Source organism: Lepisosteus oculatus, chromosome 10 (genome assembly GCF_040954835.1).
Source record: "Lepisosteus oculatus isolate fLepOcu1 chromosome 10, fLepOcu1.hap2, whole genome shotgun sequence".
Lineage (NCBI taxonomy): Eukaryota > Metazoa > Chordata > Actinopteri > Semionotiformes > Lepisosteidae > Lepisosteus > Lepisosteus oculatus.
Genome location: NC_090705.1, coordinates 32,914,310 through 32,938,763, shown reverse-complemented (window position 1 = coordinate 32,938,763; position 24,454 = coordinate 32,914,310). Strand labels below are relative to the sequence as shown.

Here is a 24,454-nt window from a genome sequence, read left to right as displayed (position 1 = left end):
AGAAAATCCAAATGTGCAATCTGTTCAGTTAAAAGGTGAACGTGTACAGTATATATACGCTGCTATTCCTCCAGAAAAAAAGCATAACCTTTTACAATGTATAGTTATTAATTACAAAAACCAAATGCACATGAAACATTTTTTAATTAAATTACGTTAATGGTGTATTCAGGTCCAGCACAAAGACTAACTTTGAGTATCATTATTAATTAACACAAGAAAACGAACTCCCCCATTTCTCGAGACCTACAATTACAAACGTTAACAATTACAGGACATCGCTACTTATTCTCCCCCAAAATGCACAACAGCTCCCATAACGTTGACTGCCGCTATTCCCACCCTGAATCACTCCTGCCAAGACTAATTATTAGCGCCCCCTAACAACGTGGAGGCCAGAGTTTCTTTTATCTCACTTGTGTTTGCCGGAGCCTGGAGTCGCAGGAGCCGCCATATTGTGTTCCCACAGACGTTGAGAGGTAATATACTGTACAGAATGTTTTAGTTTTTGGAGTCTTAATTTTTTTTTCACTTGGGGAAAAATAGACGTGTTTTAGGAGCCAGATTGTTAGGCTTGTGTCTAAGGTGGGTTGAGAACAAGAGCTCCGGCCGATGGGCTTTATTTTGCTAGTGTACATTGTGTGTGAGGCTGCTGGGTTTTTTTTTTCTCAGGCTGCATCTTCAGACCACATTATAGAGGGTGGACACAAATTCTTCTTTATTTTACACCTGCGAGTGTAGCGTGAGGACGGGAGAAAGGCTGGTTTGGGGTTGAAAGAGTCCTTTGGGTTCATTACTTTTTTTAAGGGGGGGGTAGGGGGGTATTTTCTTATCATTTTGGGGGAAAAAAAAAAACAGGTCTGCTGCGTCTTCCTGGGATTGAGGCACATATACGGGAGAAAGGAGGGGAGGAGTAACAGCTTCCAACATGGTTTCTAAATTTTGCTGAAATGCAAGCAGAAAACCAGAGAGAAAAAAAAATATTTTCTCTTTGAGGATTTTAGACTTCTAGTCCTTTTCGTAGTGAACTGATGGAAGGGGACGTCTGATTGTATTGCCGGTCGCTGACTTGCACATATACCCACGTATGAGCTTTTATTATATAGCCATATGTGTATTTTAACAACCACCAAGTCTCCATTTTACAAGCCCCAGTTAAATGTGATGCTTTTCTTCAGAGATTCAGTCCGATAAGTCCAGGCATCAGTTTTCCGCCATCGGTTTCCGACTTGTTTTTTTGAGGTGTGTTTTAAGTGATCACATTTCACTGTTCGTCGTGGCCATGATTTTATCGTAATTTCGCAATAGTACACGCCGTGGGGTTTTATGCATGTTAAAATCGCTATTCCTGCGACTTTCATCGCACTTCCAGACGCTTTGACGTTGATTTCATTCATAAATTGAATTGGTGTCATTTCCCTAGTATTTCTGGAGTACGCGTTGTACAAGTCGTATATTTTTTAGTATTTCATTTCCGATATTTTTATTCGCAGTTTTTTTTATGTCTCTGTGTGTAAAATATTGCCGGAATATTTCGAAGAGCGTTTACTGGGCTCTAGTGGATGTTTTCAGATCTTGCAGCACTTCTGTCTTCTTTGGCGGGGCTTCGCACTCAGGAAAGTCCCAGGTCTGACTGGGCCTTCTTTGGGTGTTGGGTGGTGGTTAATTGAGAAGGGGGGTTTTAGGTGCAAAACGCAGTAGTTCGGTGAATCATTTCGTTTTGAAGAGCAAAGACAGTTGATGGGGAAAGTGTAAAACTTTACAATGTGGTCCCACTTTGCCGATTTCGTTTTAGAGAAGGGGTTTCAAATCTACTTCTTCCTCGGCGTGACGAAATGGTATTTTTTTTAAGTGCTCGTTGTAGAACTCGGCCTGTAAAGAAGTTTTACTACCAAATGTGTGGGATTTGTGTCCGGTCTGGGTTGCCGTGGAGGCGCCGAAAGGTAGCTATCGTAACTCTGCGATGAAGTGTGGGGCAGCGCATTGACGCGACTGTCGGATCGATGGTGCTTGGCCGGGCCATTCTGGGTGTTGCTCGGTGTGGACATAAGGCGTGTGCAGTACAGTGTGTGAACGTGCTTGACGTTGTAATTAAAAGCACAACCGCAGCTAGCAATCGATATTTTGTTCTTTACTTTGAACGCTGCCATAAAATTGTGGCATACTGCATAAAGCATAATTAACTATTAATAAACCTCTTCAGCTTTCATTATGCCTAGTTTTTCTCCCCAGTGAAAATCTCCATGTGGAAGAACCAGACCTTTTAAGTGCTTTGAACAGAAGACATTTTTTTTTTTGAAGAAAAGTTTTTGTAAGCTAGACGTTTGTTTTTCCCCTAGCAATTGTAGTCATTCCTAGTTTTTATTAACACTTCCTTCCAGATTTAGGCTGATCTTGTAAGTGATTCCTGCTACAGACGGATCCAGTCCATAATGCACCCGAATTACGCTTGTAATTTTATTCTTTGAGGTTAGCATCCAGTCCTGGGTGCATCCTGCCTTGTGGTCATTACTGTGGCGTCTTCTGCTCTTGGTGAACCTGTATTGGACTACTTGGTTGCTGAAAATGAAATTTAATACATTTCATCCATCACTTTCTAGTTTTGAACTTGATTCTTCTGGTTTCCTCTGCCTTTACAGCGCTGTGTTAACATGTTTTGTCTGAATCATTCTCAGGTAGTTGCCACCATAAAAAGATGGCCTGTCAAATAGACCAAAATATCATGCATGTTGTTCTTTATTGAAGGTGTATTTAGCAGCAACAGAAATTAACCATTAATTAGCCACAATCTGTCCAATGTATATCTACCAAAAGTTGGCTTCTTTAATGAAACAGCTACACAAGGTTCTTGTGAGATCCAAGTGAGATGGGTATGATGAAGGGTATCCCTCTTGCTTGTACATTTTATTTCATGGGGGGGAAACAAAGCCATGTTTAAGATATTTTATGCATATCCCTGATTTTAAATGTTTAATTATAACAGTTTGTATAAAATCCTAGGGCTCATTAGGATCTTTGAAACTATTGGGATGGGCCGGGCACACACAACTGTCTTGTGTGTATTTGAATGCATTGAAAGCTGCTTTAATGCCTACTGAAAGGTATAAGGTCAGGAAGTGCAAATTTTGTGACGATATGAAACCTTTACACCGTTTTAAATATACTTTCTACCTTATGTTTTTTATGCTTTGTGGCTTTGCATTGAAATCTCACAGGTATTTTTCTCATTATGGGTTCAGATTTAAAACAAACCTCTTGTTCTTCTTTTAGGAGTAGAGATCTTGATTGCAGAGATCCTTAATAACTAGCTGGTTAATAGAGATGGAATAATCTAGTTGCCGAAGTCCTCTCAATTTATTTGAACACATCAGTCTTTTGGAATTTGTGTCGCTCCATTAATACATGCATTGATATATTAAATGCTTGCTACAGTGAGAAATTCTATCCTGGTTAACTGTTACTGATATTTAAAGAGGCACCTTAATTTTTGTACAAATCAGTTTCCGTTGACTATTTGGGAGATCTGCAAAAAAGATTGCAGCTGGGTGGAGTTAGTGAGAGCTAGTCCCAAATATGCATCAAAACTTCACACAATTTCAGCTCCTTTCATAGGTGTTCATTTACAGAAATAGATTCCTCAATGGTCTAAAAAGGTTTGAATAATTGTTGCCCTAACCCAGATGTGAAGGATATTCGAATATTTATTTTGATTTGTTCTGAAACCCTTACGGTTTGTTTTATACAGTTGAAATGAAGGGATCTGATCATGTTTTGTTGGGAAGTCGAAGAATGTTCATTTCATGGTATACCATGGTACAGAATGCAGGTTTTTAAAGTGCAGAATTCCATATCCTAAAAGGTCTCATTTCTGCCTCTGCCGTCTTGATCAATTTTTAGTTTTGAAGTTGGTGGGAGGTGGTGTTCTGTTTCCTGATCAGTATAAACCATCACTATTGAAAATGAACAAACCAAACACCCATTCACAAACCTGCATAAATATGACTTTCTCTTTTCTCAGTAAAACAGATAAGTATCTATATGAAAGTATTTGAAGTGTTAAAACAAAGAGGGTTCATTAACTTGAGTGGACAAATCTGTTTCAGCTGAGCAGCTGCAGGTGGGATCTTTACACAGATTGAGTATATCACCCAATGTAGGTATTTTGAAAGATGAGTTGTGCAGGAAGGGGAAAATAGAATTTCGAAATTACGAAGCTATGTTGGATCATTAAAACATCTTTAAAAACATGATCATTGCTGTTTTTCATTACAAGGCTTTGATTTCATAACTACTCCACATTATTAGTTCCTGATAGAAACGTAGCATCAGTCACCTTCTGTACACTGGTAAAATAAACTGTGTGCAGTTGATCTGTGTAATTGTTCATATTTTTATTTGCAGTATCTTTATGTTTGCAAGCTTGACTGTTCCAGCTGAATATCGCCTCTTTCTGTTTTTGTGTAACTTTTGTACAACAATTGAGTGTCATCTTAAAGATTTCCTATATCTTATTTGAGGCTATTTTTTTGTTTTAGTCTGAGGTCTGCATGCTAATAATTTTAGAGGAGTCCCTTCTGCCTTCCCAGTCCCAGCCGATGAAGTATGGAAGCCTACTTCAGTACTCCAAAAGCAGCAGATTAACAGGGGGGTGTCACTGTTCGCTGTGAATTTCACAGACTTTGTGTGAAGCGACGTGAGGCAGGCTGCCCAGTTTGCAGGCTGCAATCTGTTCATGAGTAGTTCTGTGCCAGTGGGTTAGATAATGGAAGGGCTGGTTTGTCTGTGGTGTTGGTTTTTGCAATTAAAAAAAAAAATTGTAGTGTAGACCCTCGTATTGGTGTGTGACTCCTAGTAGACATTCAGTTCCGTTCAAGTCTTTAGATGTATATGCTTGTCAAAAATTGATCTGAAAAGCTTTACCATATGTAAGGCTTGGGGTGTCAATCCCACTTTCCAAATTCTGGCTACCCTAAATTTCCCCTTAATTCGACAAGCAAAGTCATTTCTTATTTCATTTCTTTCTCCTTCTGGTCTGATGTGCAGTGTGGCTGTCATGTTTCACCTAGGTGGGTGCTGCGCTTCGGTTGACTCCCTATATCCTTGGGGATGACGAGTGCTGTACTTTTTTCATTTTCTGTTGTTGAGATTCCTTTACAACTTTTTTTTTCCCCCCTGCAGCTTATGCTGTTCCATCAGCTGCTCCTGCTAAGCCATCGCATCTGTCCTGAACACTTGCACCTCTTACCTGCAGTAAGAAGGTACCATACGAGGTGAGACTATTCAGTATAAAATGTGTTGTGTTCTCTTCCAGGACTCTCGTGTCCTTCCGTAACTTATAAGTATTAATAAAGGGTGTATAAAGTATGTAAGTAAAGTGGGAGTTTACTCACTTTGCGCGTGCATCCTACATGTATGTAAATACACCATGATACCCTGACAACCCTGTCTTAGTTCCTCTTTAAAATAAAATCAAAGTATTATGTTGTCTCCGATATTGCTTAGCTGCAAGACCTTTTTGTCACCTTGCTTTAATAGGAACAGATCTTATAACCAGTTGTTAATTCATCTGAATTTGACCTTTTCTGGTTCTTAAGTTGGGTATGGTTAGTGCCAGTTTTGACTGATCCAGTCAGGCCCATGCCTTCACATCTGAAACGTATGTAATTATACTTCTGCAGAACTTCTTAGTTTGTGTTCGTGTCATTCCTGCCTTTTAATTAAAGTCGTTTAGACCTACATAAAACGGCAACCACTTGAAAAGCAAGTTGAGGAGAGACTGCTTTGATATTTGTTTGCTAAATCTCTTTGCCGCACCTGCATCACTGTGTTTTTTTTCAAAGTCTGAAATGAGCAGAAACAGGTTAAAAAGGTCTTGTCATGCAGGAGATTTCAGTAAAGTGATCAGTTAGAATTGGTAATTAATGGCTCAGTTAGAACAAAAATCATAAGAGAGAGGGTTCCCCGGGACCAGGCTGGGAGATTTCAAAAGGTTTTCGCAGGCCTTGATTTGTTTTCTTCTGTATGTGTGTGTTTTCAGTAGAGTGTGAAGGTCAAAACAACAGCCATGTTTGAGTGGTTATAAGGTCACTGTAACTGACCTACTTACCACTGAAAGGATACAGCATTTTAACTCCTGAAACCACCTGTCATTGCTTAATTGTAACGAGTGCTTTTAAGTTCATTAACTGTACTGTGCCTTCATGTAAAACATATCTGGATTTTTACTTCGTCATCAATAAAATTTCCATTTTTAAATTATACATCTTCTGTAAGCTTGATAATTTTTGCTCCAATGTATACGGATGCTCTATATAGATACAGAGTCTTAATGTTTTAATTTGTTGTAATTCTCCTCAATATAATAGTATAATATATTTAGTGTGGCTGCGGGCCATTTGTCTAGCATAGATAGATTGTGTGATAGTTTGCCTTCCTCCTGGAAATGGGAGCGTAATAAATCTTTATTGCATTATTAATGGAACTGCAAGATGGCTGTGGTGGAAAATATACAGTGCTGTCAGAATGTATTCACCCCCCTTTGGATTTTTCCAGAGGTTTTTTGCAAACTCAACTAGAAAGGGTGGCATTCTGGTGCAGTGGTTAGCAGTGTTGTCTTGTGACTCTGTGGCCCTGGGTCCCATTCCAGACCAGGGGTGCTCTGAGGAGTTTGTTCTTCCCGTGTTCACATGGTTTTCCTCCAGCTCCTCTGGTATCCTCCCACAGTCCTAAGACCTACTGGTAGGTTTAATTGGCTTCTGGGAAGAGTGGACATGGTGTGAGTGTGGGCCTTGTGATGGACTGATGTCCCATTGTGGTTAGAAAATGGGTGAAAGGCTGGACTTGAAATATTATTGTGTCACTGATCTACACAAGTTCCTCTCTAATGCTAGAATAGGAACGGGCGTTCTTGAAACCTTTTACATGTAAATTAAAAGAAAATGCTGAAATGTCTTGATTTTCAGTATTCGCGCCTTTTGTTAGGACATTTCCAAATTGAGGTGCATCCGATTTCCTTATGAGATTGTTCTTAAACCAGGCGAGAGTCCACCTGCGGGCATTTCAATTGGTAGATGTGAGTTCAGAGGAAGTACACCTGTCTGTATAAGGTCCGTCAGTTGCCAATGTATCACAGAGCAGAAACTCTGCCATGAAGATCAAGGAGCTGTCTGCACAATTCTGATAATTAAGTAAAGGCATAGATCTGGGGAGGGATATCAAAACACATCTAGGATGTTGAGAGTTCCCAGGAGCATAGTCAGGTGTATCAAATGGAACCAATACAGATCCACCCACACTCTTTGTAGAATTGGCTGTCCGAACAACTGGACAAGAAGGATCTTGGTCAGAGAAGTGAGCAAGAACCCAATGATGACTCTGACAGAGCTACAGGGTTCCATGGCCGAGATTGGAACCTGTTTAAGGACATACAGTGGGTATAGAAAGTCACCAACCCCTTTCAAAATGTGTACCTTTTGTTGTATGCCACTCTGAAAATAAAAACAAATTAAATTAGGCTTGTTCCATTTTTATTTACACACAGTAACCCACATTAGTCAAGTGACAAATACAATTCTAAAGCATTCTGAAAATTAATATTACAACAGTAAAATACCTTATTTGGATAAGTGAACACCCCCCTTATAATTGCATTTGTGAACTTGCTCAGGTACTGTATAACCAATCACCTTACAGATCACACAACAAACTGATTGGCTCCCACCTGTGATCAATTGTGGTGATTTTGATTAGTTCAGAACAGAGGCAGCCATTTCTAGAGGACTCCACTGCTTGGAAGTGCATTTCAAAGCAAGGAATCCACTTTGGGTGGGAAAAGATTTCAAAGGCTTTAAGTATCCCATGGCGCACAAGACCATCATTAAGAAGTGGAAGGCGTGTGGCATCACCAGACCTTGCGTAGATCAGGCCGTCCCTCCAAACTGGATGACCGAGCAAGAAGGAGACTGATCAGAGAGGCTACCAAGAGGCCGATGGCAACTTTGGGCGAGCTACAGGCCTTTATGGCAAACACTGGTCATTGTGTGCATGTGACAACAATATCACAAGTACACCACAAATCTGGCCTGAATGGGAGGGTGGCAAGAAAAAAGCCACTCCTTAAAGATTCTGTGGCTAAGTGGCAAAAGGTACTGTGGTCAGAATCTTAACTTTTTGGCCGGAATACAAAACACTTCATCTGGCAAAAACCCGATACATCTTTCCATCCAGAGAACACCATTCCTACAGTAAAGCACATTGGTGGCAGCCTCCTGTTGTGGGGGTGTTTTCTCTTCAGCTGGAACTGGGATAGAAGGGAAGATGGATGGTGCAAACTACAGGCAAATTCCTGAAGAAAACCTGCAGCCCCTCAGCCAGGAAATTGAAAATGGGAAGGTGGTTCGCCTTTCAACATGACAATGACCCAAAGCACGCCGCTAAAGCAACCGTCCAATGTCTGAAGGACAGGAATGTGCTTGAGTGGCCGTGTCAGAGCCCCGACCTAAATCCCATCGAAAATCTTTGGAATGACTTGGAGGGCAGTACATCAACGGTCACCATGTAGTTTTGACTGAGCTTGAGCAATTCTGTAAGGAGGAATGAGCAAACATTCCTCCCTCTAGGTGTGCAGGGTTGGTAGAGATGTATCTTAACAGTCTCAAGGCTGTAATTCAAGCAAAAGGTGGTTCCACCAAGTATTAATTCAGGGGGGTGTTCTCTGATCCAACTCAGTTATTCTACTTTTTATTTTCATAAAATGTGCTTTCTTTTTTCACTTGGATGTTGCAAGGTACAGTTTGTAAATAAAAGTGGAAAAGGTCTGATTTTATTGGTTGTCTTTTTGGGCTTTAGGGCAACAAAAGGTGACGATTTTGAAAGGGGGTGGTGAGTTTCTATATCTCCTGTAAGTCTCTGCAGCACTACATTGATTGTCGCCTCAATGGGAGAGTAACAAGTAATAGGTTTATTCCATGCTGAAAAAAAGAAGAAAGAGAGCACAACGTTTCGGCCGTGGAACCTTCTTCAGGTCTTCAATGGGAGAGTGGCTAGATGGAGGCGAATCGTATGCCAGGAGCTTGCAAGAAGGCACATCCCCAGGATAGACGGAACAAATTCAGGCAAATCCTTGAGGCGAACCTGCTTCTGTTCGCAAAACATTTTAGATGGGGGCAGAAATTCGTGTTCCAACAGGACAACTACCCCAAGTGTACAAGTGCCAAAGCAACCCTGGGGTAGCTTCAGAACAGGAAGGACCATGAGTGACCCAGCCGAATCCCAGCCTTGAATCTCGGCAGGACTGGGAGATTGCGGTTCACTGACACCCCCCTTCCAAACTGTGAAGGTAACCCGAATCCAGAAGGACAAAGCTGCAACATGTCCAAGAAGACTTAAAGCTGTAATTGCTGACTAACGGGGGGTGACTTAGGGTGATTTATATTGACTTAAGGGGTTGAATACTTCGGTCAAGAGGATATTGCCACTTTTCATATTTTTGTTACACCAAACAATATTTTCACTTCTTTAAATTACTGTGTATGTGAATCAAGGAAAATGTGATTTCAATGCATTCAAAATTCTGGTTGTAACAACATTTGCCGTTGTCCCAGGGCGTGAATACTTTCTGAAGGCACTGTAAATACTGCAGTTCAGACATTAGGAAGCATGCTTACATCAGCTTGAAAGCCCTATCAGTATCACTTCCCACTTGGAATTCACCTTCTTGACCAGTAAACTGAAGCATTCATTGTTCCCTCACCTTGCTTTTGAGTGTGTGACTAATTTTTGATCCTGCTTTGATAGTGTGGATTTAACCATAAATCAGTCTCGTGTACGACTGCTTCAGCAAAAAAGAAAATCAGAAAAGCTGTATAATTAAAGGTTTTTGTTAGGGAGTAACCATAAAGTAATGTGTATTTTGAATGATTTCATCATTTAATAAGCAGCTGCATGGAAGTACAAACCTGCTAACATCTTGAATTGTTTTTACCATGTCTGATTGACATGTTAGTTGGGTTTAACTTTTCTTTTTGTCTTGAGATATGTTCCTGCTCTTTTAGTAGTCTTGCTTATTGTTGACAACACTGTTAAGAATAAGCAGTTGAGTGATAACGTAAAGGTTTACGTATCCAGCTGCAGTTTCTCAAGGACCACCAATCAGTGAAAGTGCATCTTCTCAAGTGAATTACAGTAATGTTAAGTAAGATATCCACCAGTCACCCTGAATTGTAAATAAGATTGTACAAACAGTATCAAATATCATAGCACAAATTATTTAAGAAGTGACATTTGTACCAAAATATCTGAATGGATTTGGACAATGATAATGATAATTGTATTCTTAGTGGTTTAAACAGAAGCAGAATGTTAGGTGAATACATTGCACTGCCTACACCTGAAAAACCATTTGCTTAGAAAAGATAGACCCCCAACCTCGAAGAATGTTTTTCATCCTGTAGGACTTAGTATAAATATTTCGGATTTTTTTTTTACACTGTATGTCTGCATTGTTTAAAATCACTTTGGATGTAGTCCCGATTTTAATAGTTTTCTTACAGTTATAAGAAACAAGTTACAAGGATAGACTGACTAGACATTCTTTAGTCAGTTCTATCTAGAATGTAGACATTCTCTACTTTTTCCCCTGTGGATATCATGATATTTACTGGGCTTGTGATATATAGAATTTAATATTTGGATTGTGGCATCTTCAGCAATTTTGTGGATCCTTCCAATTACAGTGTGTGCTGGTTGCTTTAGGGCTCCCTTTTTATAGGCAGTGAGTCACAGACTTCATAAATTAGCAGATGTGCTTAATGAAAAAAAAAGTAGTGTATTGTGCACTCATATCCACAACTGCTTCAGTGCTTTTTTCATATGCAGTGTGTTTTTGTATGGTTTTTCTGTTTTTTTTCTACACCGTTCTGTATAGAAGGATCATTGTCACTTGTGAAATATTTTTTTTACTTCTAGATTTGAATTGCAACTACAAATAGTGATTTTTTTTGTTCCCCTGATAGTAAGGCATCTTTTGGTGAGTTGTAATTTTCTATGGCATTTGCCTTTACTACTGGTCATATCTCTTTCAAAGCTGGAAGAGTTGCTTGCTTATAAAATGTAATTTTATAGGTGTAAACATGCCAGGCTTTCTTGTTTCCTGAAGGCTTTCTCTGGAGAGGAATGTTATCACTTGCAAATTGTATGTTTCGAGCTTGTACACAAGTATCTAGGCCAATAGATTAAATGTTGCCATAGTAACCAGCTATTATGTTTTATGTTTATGGTTTGAATCCTAGTAGATTTTGGGTGCAAATATAGAAGCACTTTTATTATTCTGTTTTGCTTCAGCCATTTCTTTTTCTCTTGTACTATTTTGCCAGTGCTAGTGTCCTGTTCTGTGAGCAGTCAGATGCCAAAAGAGTGGATTGTTTCCATCTTGCGATGGTTCTTAATTCAATAGCAGTTTCTCTATAAGAGTGAGAATGTTAGTGTAATTATATTTGAACTTGGAAATTGACCAATATGAGAGTTCATAGATGTGGAGGAAACGAGTAATTATGTGAGCGTATTGTAATAGGTTGGTTCAAATAGTACAGGTGGTTATAGTATGGACTACACAGGGGTGACAGCACTAGAGAGTATATAGAGGCCCATATGAGAATTGGCTCAGGTGGACTTTTATGCAAATTGATCTCTAGGTAGGAGTATTTGGAAGTTGCTCAATGAGTGACAGTCTGCTCTATGACTCTGTATTGGATGGACACTTACTCCGAAAAGATACAGGAAGTTCTGTCCTGTTAATTTTCTGAAGAGAGTGCAATCCATACATGGTTATTAAAAAATTCCATTATTCTTAATTCCATATAAATTCAGCTTCCTGCCATTTATGTTATCCACTCCTTGAACTATGTTGTAACCTAGCAGAAGGTTATCTTCATCTGCAGTCTTATTGTTGGTGCACAATCCTTACTACCTTCAGAAATGCATTGATGAGTTGCAGTATATTGTCATTATTGGCAAATGTGGTAGGTGGTTTTACTGCGGTTTATATACAGCATCTCTGTTATATTTCTGATACACTGCTTGACAGTGTTTCAGCAAATGAAGTATTTCAGAAATACAATTCACAAGCTTTACAATTTTTTAAGTAAAGGACAAATTTCCTTTGTGGTAATTCTTTCACTGCAGAAAATATCCTTAGGCTGAAAATTGCCAGACATTTTGTACATATTTTCTTCTGAAGTTAAGGTACAGTGTATTTTTAGGGAGATAATGTTTTATAAACAGTCACCTGCCTTAAACGATAGGCTGAGTTTCATACATTTTAACATTTCGTTGAAGATTACAACTTCACTCCAGTACTGGCTGTTTTGTTCTGTGCATTAACAAGTCACTTTTTCCGTCTCGGTTAGCGCTTAGCTAGTTATTTTAAAGTGGTACATTTTACCAGTGAGAACACACCCTTTTTTTTTTTAATCTGTGGCACGGCAAAACCTTCGCCAACTCTACACAAATACACTATATCGTGATGCTTGAACAATATCATTCCCTTGCCTTTACTGCGGTGGTTGATGTAGAAGGTTCTTTTCCATTTGATAGTTATCTAAACTACTTTTAAAAACAGAATTGGAATGTAAACTTGAATTTTCTCCTTTTTTGTGTAATAAATGTAGATATTTTTTAACAGCAGGAGTCTAATGGCTGTGGGTATATTTCCCCAAACGTCTCTTGAAAGTTTAATGCAGATTTTCCAAGGGGCATCCTATGTTGTTTTCAGGTTGCTTATGAATACAATTTGGTTTAAAGCATGCCAGATTCATTTTCCAGTTTTCAAACTTCCAGTTTTGTAACCTACTGCTGAGATTACTGGGGGCAGTGTTTTTTCATTCGTTTTTGAGGCAAATTGAGACAGGTTGCACAGTTCAGACAGCCTGTAGTGCCGCTGGCGTAGAAGCTAAATCCCATGTTTGCCTTTCTGTTTTCAGGTGATCCCCAAAAATAGTACCTTCGCCGCTTTGTTCGGAATATGTCAGGACCAGTCCCAAGTCGAGCCCGAGTTTACGCTGATGTAAACACACAGAGACCCCGGGAGTACTGGGATTACGAATCGCATGTTGTCGAGTGGGGGTGAGCCTTTTGGCCGTTTTGTTCTTTTAAACTGTACTTTATCACACCTGACGTAAGTTATAACCTTTATCCAAATATTTAGCCATCAGTCAGTGCAGTTCATATGTTACTTGAAAGTCTTAAGATTTTTTTTAAAGGTTGAATGAGTTGGAAATTGTAGTTAAAATAATGTAACATATTAAGTACTCAAATAACTTTGTCATTGCATTTGAACTTTTCTTTAAAATAGATTATACAAGTTGCTTTCATAGCTTAAATTTCTTTCCGTGGTTGGGTCAGTACATTTGTATTTTTTCTGATAAGGCAAGACGTTTTTTGCTGACATTCACATTTTGTACTAGAAGAAGTGTTTGTGCTAACGATGTTTCATTCTCGGTTGGAGCCTGACCACTGAAGTCCTTTCCAGCTCAAAGCTCAGGTCACTTGACGGGTTGTAGTCATTGTCAAGTGAAGCAAATATTAAGGCACAGACGTTTTTTTACATGTGTTTTGGCATTTCTACATGTATCTTAATTTCTTTTTGATTCAGAAATCAAGACGATTATCAGCTGGTGCGGAAACTAGGCAGAGGCAAATACAGCGAAGTGTTTGAAGCCATAAACATCACAAACAATGAAAAAGTAGTCGTCAAAATACTCAAGGTATGATGACTTTGTTCAAATCATTTATACTTCTGCAAATGAGGGCACGATAACCGGCACTATCTGTTGTCCTGTTTGTGATGGGATTTATTTTGCTAGCCCAGAAAGCTGTCATAGGAAGCACGTGCAACTGTCAAAAATGCATTAGCATCACAGCTGTAATGTAAAGCTAATGTTGCTGTTGCTCAATGTAGCAATTTACTTTCCAGAAACTTGGAACCTCAAAGGCTATATATAATGATTTGTTTTTTCAGTTCTTTTTGAGATTTTTTTTCTGTCATTTTTTATAAAATATAAGTCAATAAGATTTTTACATGCTGTTTAATATAGTAAATGTTTAATATGTTTATACATGCATGAATATTGGCATATTTTTAATTAAGAAAAAACATTATTTGTGGAAGTGAGTTTTGCAAGCTTTGTCCAATGGACTCATAGTTTTACTGTTATTTGTAAGTATAATAATATATCAGGGACTACTTGTATCTACTGGGATACTAGATGAAATATTCTCTAATTTATATGTTCCTTGAGTACTCTAATTTATATTCTGAACACTTGATAGGTAAAGCTGTCTACATGGCAGTAATGCATATATGATCAATCTCGATGCATTTTATTCTTTGAATGTTCTTTCGAATCCTCAGATGTGTTGTTTTTAAAAACTCATTTATTTTTCAACTTTACCGTTTATAAATTGATTTCTTTGGCACTGATTTTTTTTTTACCCAAAGCTTGTACAGAAAGGCTTATTTATAAGGTATGAAATATTCATATCCTTTGTGAAAGTGGTTTCCGTTATGGTTGTATAGTAAAATTCTGCATTGTATTGACTGTTTACAGCCAGTCAAGAAGAAGAAAATCAAGCGAGAAATTAAAATTCTAGAAAATTTAAGAGGTGGCCCCAACATAATCACGCTTCTAGACATTGTCAAAGATCCTGTGGTGAGTTACTGTTGGCATTCTGTTAAGTTCTTAATTACAATTTGCTGCAATTGTTCCTATGGTTAAAATCACTGTTTGTCAAATGCCGATTAAAAGTTCTGCAATTAAGACTTTCCTTCAACTGAAACTGTATTGGTTCATCTCAGTAAACCTTTTCTTGAAGTTCTTGGCATATACCATAACGTAACGGTATACTTGAAAAAGGTAAAACCACTTCAGCTAACTTGATGCATAAATGGCTAATAAAACAACCTAACAAAAATTCTTCATTTTTTTATAATGCATTCCCTTTAGTCTCGGACGCCAGCCCTGGTTTTTGAACATGTAAACAACACAGACTTCAAGGTGAGCGTGTTCACTCCCCCCTTTTTTTTATAAGTCTTTTAACAAAGCTGTAGGTCTGCAAATAGTTTTCCATGTACATTATTCAAGTTGCCAGGCTTAATAGATATTATAAACAGCCGTGGCTGTTAACACTTGACATCTGCTTTAAAGACATGCTCTGCATTTTCTTGAATGTCTAAATTGAGTTTCATGGTCTTAAAATGTTTGTCCATTTTCGCACATTTTTTTCTTTTTCAGCAATTGTATCAAACGTTATCAGACTATGACATTCGGTTCTACATGTATGAAATCCTAAAGGTAAGTCTTTGTGTCTTCTAATGTGCTTGTGTTCTGATGCTGTTTTGTGCGGGTTGAGCTAGCATCTTTCTGTCCATTTAAAGTCTTAAACCATATCTACCCCTCCTCCACAGAACGCCTCAACAGGTGCAAACACTTCAAGTCTTCTGTAGACGGGGTTGATGTTGCCTTTCATCAGCGGGCTTTGATTAAGACCAGTAAAGCTCAAGTATTTCTGAAACAAATAAGTTGAGTTAAAAGATGTTCTCACCTTTTCTCATAGTTGTAAATTTAAAGCCTCTGAAAAGAGTTTGAACTATTTAGGCAAGCGATGTCAAGCAAGCCAGTGGGGGTTGTGATTTGCATGTACAGGCTTTCCTCACTGCCCATCTATATACAGCTTTCATATTCCTTCCAAACTGCAAGGAGCACAGTTCTGCCATGGAAACCTTTAAAAAAGTGCGCTAGGTCTCCACCAGCTCATGTCTTGTCTCCTTCGTGCATCATGTGTCTCTGCCCAGCTAGGTGTTAGGTTGTGTATGTTTCACACTATCATTCCCATGATTTCAGTGCTCTTTTCTTTTCTTTTGCTGTTTATCATTTGTGTTGTAATTTAATTGCAATGTTTTATTACTTTCAGATGTTTATGGTTCAAGTTGTTTATTTTTAAGGGAGACATCTGCAACTAAGTTTTACAAGGGGGCATTCCACTTTTTTTCCTTGCTTTACGGTGTCCAGGTTCAAGTCACTTCCATATGGAAGTGATGTACAGTGTCTACAGAAAGTCCACCCACCCTTTTCCAAAATTAACACATTTTGTAACCTAACAGTCTGAAATCAAGGCACATGAAGAATTTATTTTACCTTTGTTTACACATAGTAACACAGCCTCCAACTGAAAAGAGCAATGCTCCAGCATTCTGAAAAATTAAATAATTAAAACCCTAGAGAAATGGGTTGAATAAGTGTACACACACCTTAATAATAGCAATTGTAAATGAGCTCTGTTATAACAGTTGACTTCACACAATAAGCTAAATTAACCTCCACCGGTGTTTGGTTTCTTTAATTTATTTAGTCATCTGGATGTGTTTGGCTTTCCTGTAAAGTCTGCTCCTTGCTTTCTTTCTTGGTGGGCTTCTGAGCACTGCTCCTTTTCATTAAAGATTGATTTTTTTTCTATGCATTGATTCACAGGTTTAACTAGCATCGCAACAGGTTTAACAATGCTATAATAAGAATAAGAATGATATCTTTTTGATGTTTTTTCCTACACATTTGCAATCCTTAAATGTAGCTTGCAGACGATGAGTACGCTGATAAATGACAAAGTAACAGTGTCGCTAAAATAACTGGATGTTTAGCCCGACATTTTAAAACATCTCGGAACCAGATAGATAATCTGTTGATGTTGGCAGATGTTTTCATTTTAAAACTTTCATCTACTAGTGCTTCATTTGTTCTGTGTCCTTTTGACATGATTGCATTTTGTTAGCACATTATCGTATAGAAGATTACATTGTGTTAATTATAGGCCTTTGATAAACCTGGCATTGCCACAGTATGGGTCCCTGTATGTTGTGGCCATGAAAGCCTCCTCCATCCCCCTAGTTTTTAAAATCTAAGCCATCTCACCCAAACACACAAGTGTTTCTTGAGTATTAGTACCCTTTTCCCACTAGTACTGCTGAGCTGATACTTAACCAAGCACGCCCAGTGTGGCTCAGGGTTCCCTTCCCCCCCGGAGGATTGTGGTTCATGATGTTGCATGCAGTGTAGGCACAGGAGAGCTTCTTGCGAGAGAGGAGCAATTTCATCTTGGTAGAAATGAACACCTGAAGAAGAACAATGTTTTTGCATTTTCCTTTTTTTTCATAGTACTTCCTTGAGTTTTGGCTTTCAATTCCCTTTGACATGCTGAACTAATTTGCTTGGTCTGGGTGTTCCAGACTAATAAATAGGTTGGATGCTATACTTCTTGAGGCATGAACATACCAGCTCTTCCCGAGTAATAGAATGATTTGCCTAAATTGTAATGAGCCTTCAGCAGACCAGTGCTGAACTCTTCTTTCTTTCCACTACTGGATGAATCATTCTGTTGTGCACTGACTTAGCAGAGCGTAAGGGCCAAATGCAGACCACTCCAAAGGTTTCAGTACAGTAATGGCAAAGAGCTATATAGTGCCCTCTCGATGCAGTCAGAGCATCAATGGAATGGGAACAAAAAGCATAATGTAACAGAATGAATTATAGATTGGATTGACTTAAAACACAAAGTCATGATCTCATTGCACAGAGCAAAGTCATATTGTACATATTCCTTGGAATTAAAAAGGCAGCTTTTCTCCAAACGAACAGATTATCCAGTTTATAAATCTTTGTTCCAATTTTATCAGTATAAATTAATCTGGTTGGCATTTTAACTGCCTTTCAAGTGAATGTGAATCTTGTGATTTACGTGATTTGTCAAGGAAGAAGAGGTTATTGTAAGAGAACCTGGAAGACTCTTGCTTATTTTCAAAGCTGTCTCTTTTTCCTGTCCTTAGGCCCTGGATTACTGTCACAGTATGGGAATCATGCACAGAGATGTTAAACCACACAACGTAATGATTGACCATGAACACAGGAAGGTATTGAACCTACTGCTTATGACTCGTTTTTTAAAATAAGTTACTCATTGTAGCCAGCAGTTGAAGGACTAAAATTGTGTAAAACCGTTTGTTCATGTAGAGTGAATGAGAAGTGAGTCTTAAAGATCGCCAGGTGTGTTCATGGCACTTCTGGATTATCTCTTATCAGTGCAGGAAACCAGGAGAATTAATTTGGCGTAGGTCTAATTTCACTTTTCTATTCAGTTAATTAGGTAAAGCATGTTCCTTTCTGAGGTAAGATAAGTTGAAGAAATTTTGTTTTTGCTCCTTTGCCAATACATACAGCTAATTAGTGATAACACATTAATGCATTATACTAAAGTTTGCCCTTGTAATTGCTGAGATGTGTGTTATTAATAAGGTATGATTTTTATTTTGTTTTGCTGTTGATCCTACTCAAATCTGCTTTTACTTCATGGATATTATGGATGTTGGACATAGTATGGAAGTTCATGTATTCATTTTTAACAAATATTAAGCTGAGCATTGGTTTTCAGTGAACAGCCTTGATGCTTATTAGGCTGTACATAAATGGTAGTAAGACCATGCATAAAATCACCTTTAATTTAATTCTGCCTCCATGTTGCAAAAACATAACTGGAAAAATTCTAAAAAAGCCTTGTTTCTTTTGAAACTTGATTTCCCTCATTCATATTCTCTTTTTCAGGTTGTATTGTATTTTTCTCATCACTTACTATTGAAAAGGAAAAGCGCTCTTGCGTTTTTTCAGGTGGGGTCTACCTAATTGTAGGCGATTTATAAATGATATAAATAATCACTTGTCACTTACAGCTTCGTCTGATAGACTGGGGTTTGGCAGAATTTTACCATCCTGGCCAGGAGTACAATGTTAGAGTTGCATCCAGGTACTTCAAGGGACCTGAACTGCTGGTAGACTACCAGGTGAGTTCAGCTTGTATGTCTTATTCACTGTTAAAACACTTTATAACATTTTACATCCATTATTTAAATGTTTTTAATACAAGAGTTTTTATGCAGTTATTCATATTGTATGTTCAAGGTTAAGCCTGTTTGTAAAGTTCATTTTAATCCAGTTTTGCCAGCAAGTGTTATCTATTTCCCAATCCACACTTTAGTCTTTTTTTTAACATTGAAGTGGTTTGTGGATTTTGCACTGTGAATCATTCTTTTTTGAGAACGAGTTCCAATCAATAATATCTTCTTTTAGGAAAACATTTTTGAGACTGCAGTGCCATATACATGACTTTTGAAATGTCACATTAAACACAACTCTTTACAAACATTATTCCTGTTTTGAATGCCAGCTTTTAGTTTGGTATCTCTGATTTGTTTCTAATTCCATGTTTTTGGTGGTTTAGATGTATGACTACAGTTTAGACATGTGGAGTTTAGGTTGCATGTTGGCCAGTATGATCTTCAGAAAGGAACCCTTCTTCCATGGACATGATAATTATGATCAGGTATGGAAATATTATTTTTTTTAAATTAAAAATGCTATTTAAAGTTAATATGTGGTTTGAGCATAATTTCTGATGTTTTTTTCAGCTTGTGCGAATTGCTAAAGTTCTGGGCACAGAAGACTTGTACGATTACATTGATAAATACAACATTGAATTAGACCCTCGGTTTAATGACATTTTGGGCAGGTATGTTTTTTTTACTTTCAAGCTTAAAATGTATACCTTTGTTTAGCTTTCATACAAAAAAACATGAGATCCATACAGAACACAGAAATTATATTATTGTCTTCAATTTTGATGAAATTTCTGAGCTTGTTTTACAATTAAAAAAAGATATGGGATAATCTGAAACTATAACATTTAAATGCTTCACTGTATGTCACCTTTGTTTGCTCAAGTCGACTTGCATCTGTCTACTGGAAAGATAACCTGAAATAGTGGATAACTATCTTGCAGTTTCAGCCATCAGGAATGATGGTGCTTTATATTGTAGAAATTATCTATCAGATAAGTAACTCAGTGGTTTTTCACAAGAGGATATAGTGTTAAGGGCTACATTCACATCAAAATAAAATACTCATCAGGAAGCCCATCAGGATTCACACGATTTTCACGTTCATCCTGTCGATACTAGAATTATACCTAAGTTGATGTTAGTTGAAAATAGCTTCTTGCATGCACCATACACTTATCCTATGAAATACTGTAAGTCAATGATGGTAAATACAGAAATGGTATTGTCTTAAACTGTTTATTTTAAATAGCTGATCTTATTTTACAATTCAAAACTATACAGGATAATTGAAAAATTAAGAACAGTCTTTATGTAGTATCTTAGTGTCTCTACAGGCCTAGTTAAAACTAATTTTGATCAACTGATGGCAAAAATCTGGTTCCCGGTGAAGACAATGCTTTTAAGCAAGGCTCTTTACCCAAATTACATGAGTCAACCCATCTAGGGACAAACAAATATCAGGATTGCTAGGGGATACCCCATAATGGTCCAGTGTTTCATCCAGAAAGTGCATTGTATTCACAGCTTGACTAACCCTGCAGAAAGCAGGCCTAGCTTGGACTATAAGAGCCATTAAGACTCACGATGGACTTTAAGATGGACCATAAGACTTTAACCTTACTTTGCTGTTTAGTGTTGTCTCTTCACTTTGATTTTGAAAATGAAGACCCGAAATCTGCCTACTCTGCAATTTGTTTCTCCAACAGACATTCCCGCAAAAGGTGGGAGCGATTTGTACATAGTGAGAACCAGCACTTGGTGAGCACTGAAGCACTGGATTTCCTTGACAAACTGCTTCGCTATGATCATCAAGCCCGTCTCACAGCAAGAGAGGCCATGGAGCACCCTTATTTCTGTAAGTTACACAGCTAACTGGAAATACTCTGTTTTAAGCCTTTTAAGATGCCTTTTTTTCCACATTAATTTAGGGAATGATAGATGAAATTGTCATTTCCACTATGTAAGGGAAATGCAGGAGACCCTTGATCTTGTAATATGTTAATATACCTCAAAATCATTCTTCATCAAAACAGGCTGTTCCTGGGTGTAATGCATACCCGAAAATACTTTGAAATTTGGTAGAGTCTACAAGGGATTCTCATAGTATTTGCACTAGTATATCACTGAAGGTGTTGCTTTGGTTCCAAAAAGCTCTATGGATCACCAGTTTCAGCTTGTCCCTGAATAAACAAGTATAAAATGTTTCCCTTCATCTGTAAAGTGAGGGAAGTGTCATCTTAACGTTGGGGGGTTTCCAAGCGAAATGAACAGGAATGAGTTCAGAACAAGCTGCATGCGGTCTGAGAGAAGCGTAGTGAAGAGCAACACTCATGTTGTATGATCCATGTCAACGTATGTAGTGTAGAATACCATGAAAGTAAAAAATATTTTGCTAGTACTTCAGTGTTTTCTTGAATGACAAGATTTGTACAGGTAGTGGCATAAAAAGAAACACAGATTTAAAGTCACCTAATTTGCCATTGAGCCACCAGGTTTTGCCAGTTCAGCATGTCTGCACCCTGGTATAGAGTCTGGTGTAGAATTCAACGTCTTGAATTCTGCTGGAGGCATGTTGCACCACTCTTTGGTGAGAAAGTCTTGTCAACTAAAACCTGGTTAATGGAAGCTGAAAACCCTGTCTCAGACATCATTCCAAAATATCCCAGCAATGCTTGATTGGGTTCTGGTCTGGTGACTAAGAAGCGCACGGCATACTGATTTTATTCATATGTCATATTCACTCCGAGACCTCCGCATAGTTTTTGGATTGGGGTGTTGTCAGACACCCTTCCTGGAAAGAGAGGATGGCTGCAAAATGTGGTGAAGATGCATGCTAAATACCACTAAGTAGAGAATACAACTGATCTGGCCTTCTAAGGGAATGCGTGTTCCTAATCCATGCCAGGAACATGCAAGTCCCAGCATCTTTCACTGTTTGAGCCGAGCACTCGGAACTGTAATGTTCTTAGGCTGGCGCCTCACACACTCATTTGTTTGTTGAGAATAAGGCATAAGATGATTCATTTGACCAACTTGTGTTACTTCACTGCTTGGCAGTCCATTGCTTGTGCTCTGTGCACCACTGCACTTACCCACACAGCCTGCTTCAAAGTCACTGACGTCTCCTCTTGCGGCCATGCTAGCCATTAGTATAGGCAATCAGATATGTACAGCATTTCTATACATGACCCTTAGCATGCTGGGTTGAGTCCCACTTGTATAGAAGCCCTTGCTTTAAAATACTTGGTGTCCATCAGTCACCCAGGTGTTTTCATGTTTTTGTCCATTACCTGTGTATTAGATTTGTAGTGTAATTTATGAAATAGTTTGAGGCTAAAATTGTTTCATCGCTGTTGGCTTTATTGGGATGCTGTCTTATGAGTGAATCAAATGATTACTTTGCTTCTGAAAGCACATGACTTTTATTTCAGTAAACAATGTATAATGAAACACTTTGTTTTGCGAAAATTGTCTAGTCTTAAGTTTCTTGCTTTTGTAGCAGTCATTTACACTAATTTAGAGCAGAACAATTGTATTTATTTATGTATTTATTTAGTAAAAATCGCACGCTGCCTCGCTGGGGCACATATCCACCTTTATAAGAAGTTGTTGCATGCAGCGAAAGCACCATTCATTTTGAAGAACGCTATTGTTTTCTCTTGCTTTCACAAATGCAGTCATACTCCACTGGAGTCGGTTTTCATTTTAAACAGTATAGATAAGGTAGCACAAGACAGCCCAGCAGGTGGCATTATTCTAGATTCATAAGCACAGAATACTGGAGCAGAAACAACCTGTAAACAGGCTGTATGTGACTTGGTGCTGCAAGAGAAGCTGTCTGAGGTCCTGTCTGTGCTTATCTAACCATAAATAATGCTTTGCATTTTTCAGAACACCTAGATCCAGTGACTGTTTTTATGGTTATGAGTGCAGAATTGTTCAGTTTAGTTACTAAAATGGTGTTTAAGCATCATGAAAAGCCCTGTACTAATATCAGGAGCACGTTTGAAAACAATCTGTGGTAGCAGCTCATCAAGAGCTGAATATATTGGTTTGTTTGGAGGGAATATTTTTTAAGTGGGGCCAATCACTATGATTTGTGCATTTTTGCAATCGGCACTATAAAATATTAATCTCTGTGGGGGGGGAATGGATATTTTGATGGCAAATGTTGTGGGCAATTGTTTGATCACCATGAAGTGAAACGTGCAAATCTCTGCTCCTTTTGCGTGACAGATCCCATAGTGAAAGACCAAGTGAGGATGGGCTCCTCGTCGGGAATTTCTGCCGGAAACACCCCAGTTAGCTCCTCGAGTATGATGGCAGGTGTGTGATGAGAGCTGCTGTGATTCAGTCTTCCTGCCTTATTTCGGTCATGGTCCTTTACAATTTAAGAATCTTTAAAGTATCGTTTATGTCCAATAAACATCATTTTACTTCGCTGTATAGTTGATTATAAGAGAAGTAATGCAGGGACTTATGATATACTTTAAAATGTGTTCATTGTTTTGGAAGTGATGCTTTCTGCTATTGATTAGAGAGATGTTATTAATATTTAAATTATATTAGATGGTTTATAAGAATTGAACACATAAGTTTTTTGCCTTGACTACATTTGGTGGTGTCTGGGCACTCCCCAGATCAGCTCCGGTTGTTGGAAAGGCTGCACTTCATCTAGCTTTCTCTTTTTTTTTGTAGGAATAACGTCAATGTCTTCATCGCAGCCGATGGGTAACCTTGCTGGATCCCCTGTCATTTCCTCTCCGAACACTTTGGGAACACAAGTCCCAGCTGCCACAGGAGTGCAGCCCTGAACTCTGACCTCCGACCTCTGGTTAACCTGACAAATAGGCCCTCCACCTCATCCCCTTTTTTCATGTTATCTGAGTGCCAGCCAGCAGCCTCCAGTCCTGTGCTATGAGCTGTAGAGGTGCTTGGCACTCTGGAGTTTATTTTTATTATGTTGAGTATAACAAAGAAAAATTAGGTTCCTTTTTTCCGTACAATAATTATATATTGAGATTCAGACGCAACAAAAATTTTATGTTGTGTCTGTGTCTGGATGAAATGTAGCTGCGTTCTTTCATGATCACAGTGTCTAGAAATGCAACTACAATGTAGAAATTAAAAAGAAAAATGGATAATAAAATTTATTTTATATGTCCCAAAAGTACATCCTTGTTTGATGCCATTTACTGCTCCTAACTGTGGGATTGGATCTTTTGTGCATTGCCTTTTAGCGTTTTACGTCAAACCATTTATCCCCTTATTTTTCAAGTTCAAAATTGTAATATGGGAGCATATTAACAGAATTTTTTTGTACATCCCCAGTATTTGATGTAGACTGGTTAAATAGGTTTGATTTGTTACATAAATCTATTCATATATTCATAGTATCAAATATGATTTTAAAGTGGTTTTCCTGTTGGGAGTCTCTGTCCATTCTGAAACATGCTCGAGTACAAAAAGACACTGAGGCTTGGAAAATGTGACGAGTAAAGATGTTGATACTCCAGTATG

The 24,454-nt window shown here is 38.3% G+C and overlaps 1 protein-coding gene across 3 annotated transcripts; it reads left to right on the top strand.

The window, feature by feature from the left end:
• Positions 1 to 369: 369 nt before the first annotated feature.
• On the top strand, positions 370 to 24,107 carry LOC102684075 (casein kinase II subunit alpha-like). Of its 3 annotated transcripts, none has more exons than XM_015357508.2 (14): positions 370 to 479; positions 5,179 to 5,270; positions 12,978 to 13,119; positions 13,649 to 13,760; positions 14,604 to 14,705; positions 15,000 to 15,050; positions 15,288 to 15,347; positions 17,873 to 17,956; positions 18,770 to 18,880; positions 19,318 to 19,419; positions 19,505 to 19,605; positions 20,641 to 20,789; positions 23,171 to 23,260; positions 23,633 to 24,107. In XM_015357508.2, the coding sequence occupies exons 3-14, from the start codon at positions 13,019 to 13,021 to the stop codon at positions 23,746 to 23,748; spliced, it is 1,179 nt and encodes a 392-aa protein (XP_015212994.1). In that variant the 5' UTR covers positions 370 to 479; positions 5,179 to 5,270; positions 12,978 to 13,018; the 3' UTR covers positions 23,749 to 24,107. The 3 variants fall into 3 exon arrangements, with proteins under 3 accessions (XP_015212994.1, XP_006635851.1, XP_015212995.1); XM_015357509.2 differs by lacking the exon at positions 370 to 479 and adding an exon at positions 507 to 585; XM_006635788.3 differs by lacking the exon at positions 5,179 to 5,270 and having other exon boundaries at positions 458 to 479.
• Positions 24,108 to 24,454: the final 347 nt, after the last annotated feature.

Excerpts from the sequence above, each read along its gene's own strand:
- LOC102684075 (XM_015357508.2), top strand. The coding sequence starts at position 13,019 with ATGTCAGGACCAGTCCCAAGTCGAGCCCGAGTTTACGCTGATGTAAAC. Across the intron at positions 13,120-13,648 it reads TCGCATGTTGTCGAGTGGGG|AAATCAAGACGATTATCAGC; the intron begins GTGAGCCTTTTG and ends TTTTTGATTCAG. Across the intron at positions 17,957-18,769 it reads TTGACCATGAACACAGGAAG|CTTCGTCTGATAGACTGGGG; the intron begins GTATTGAACCTA and ends TGTCACTTACAG.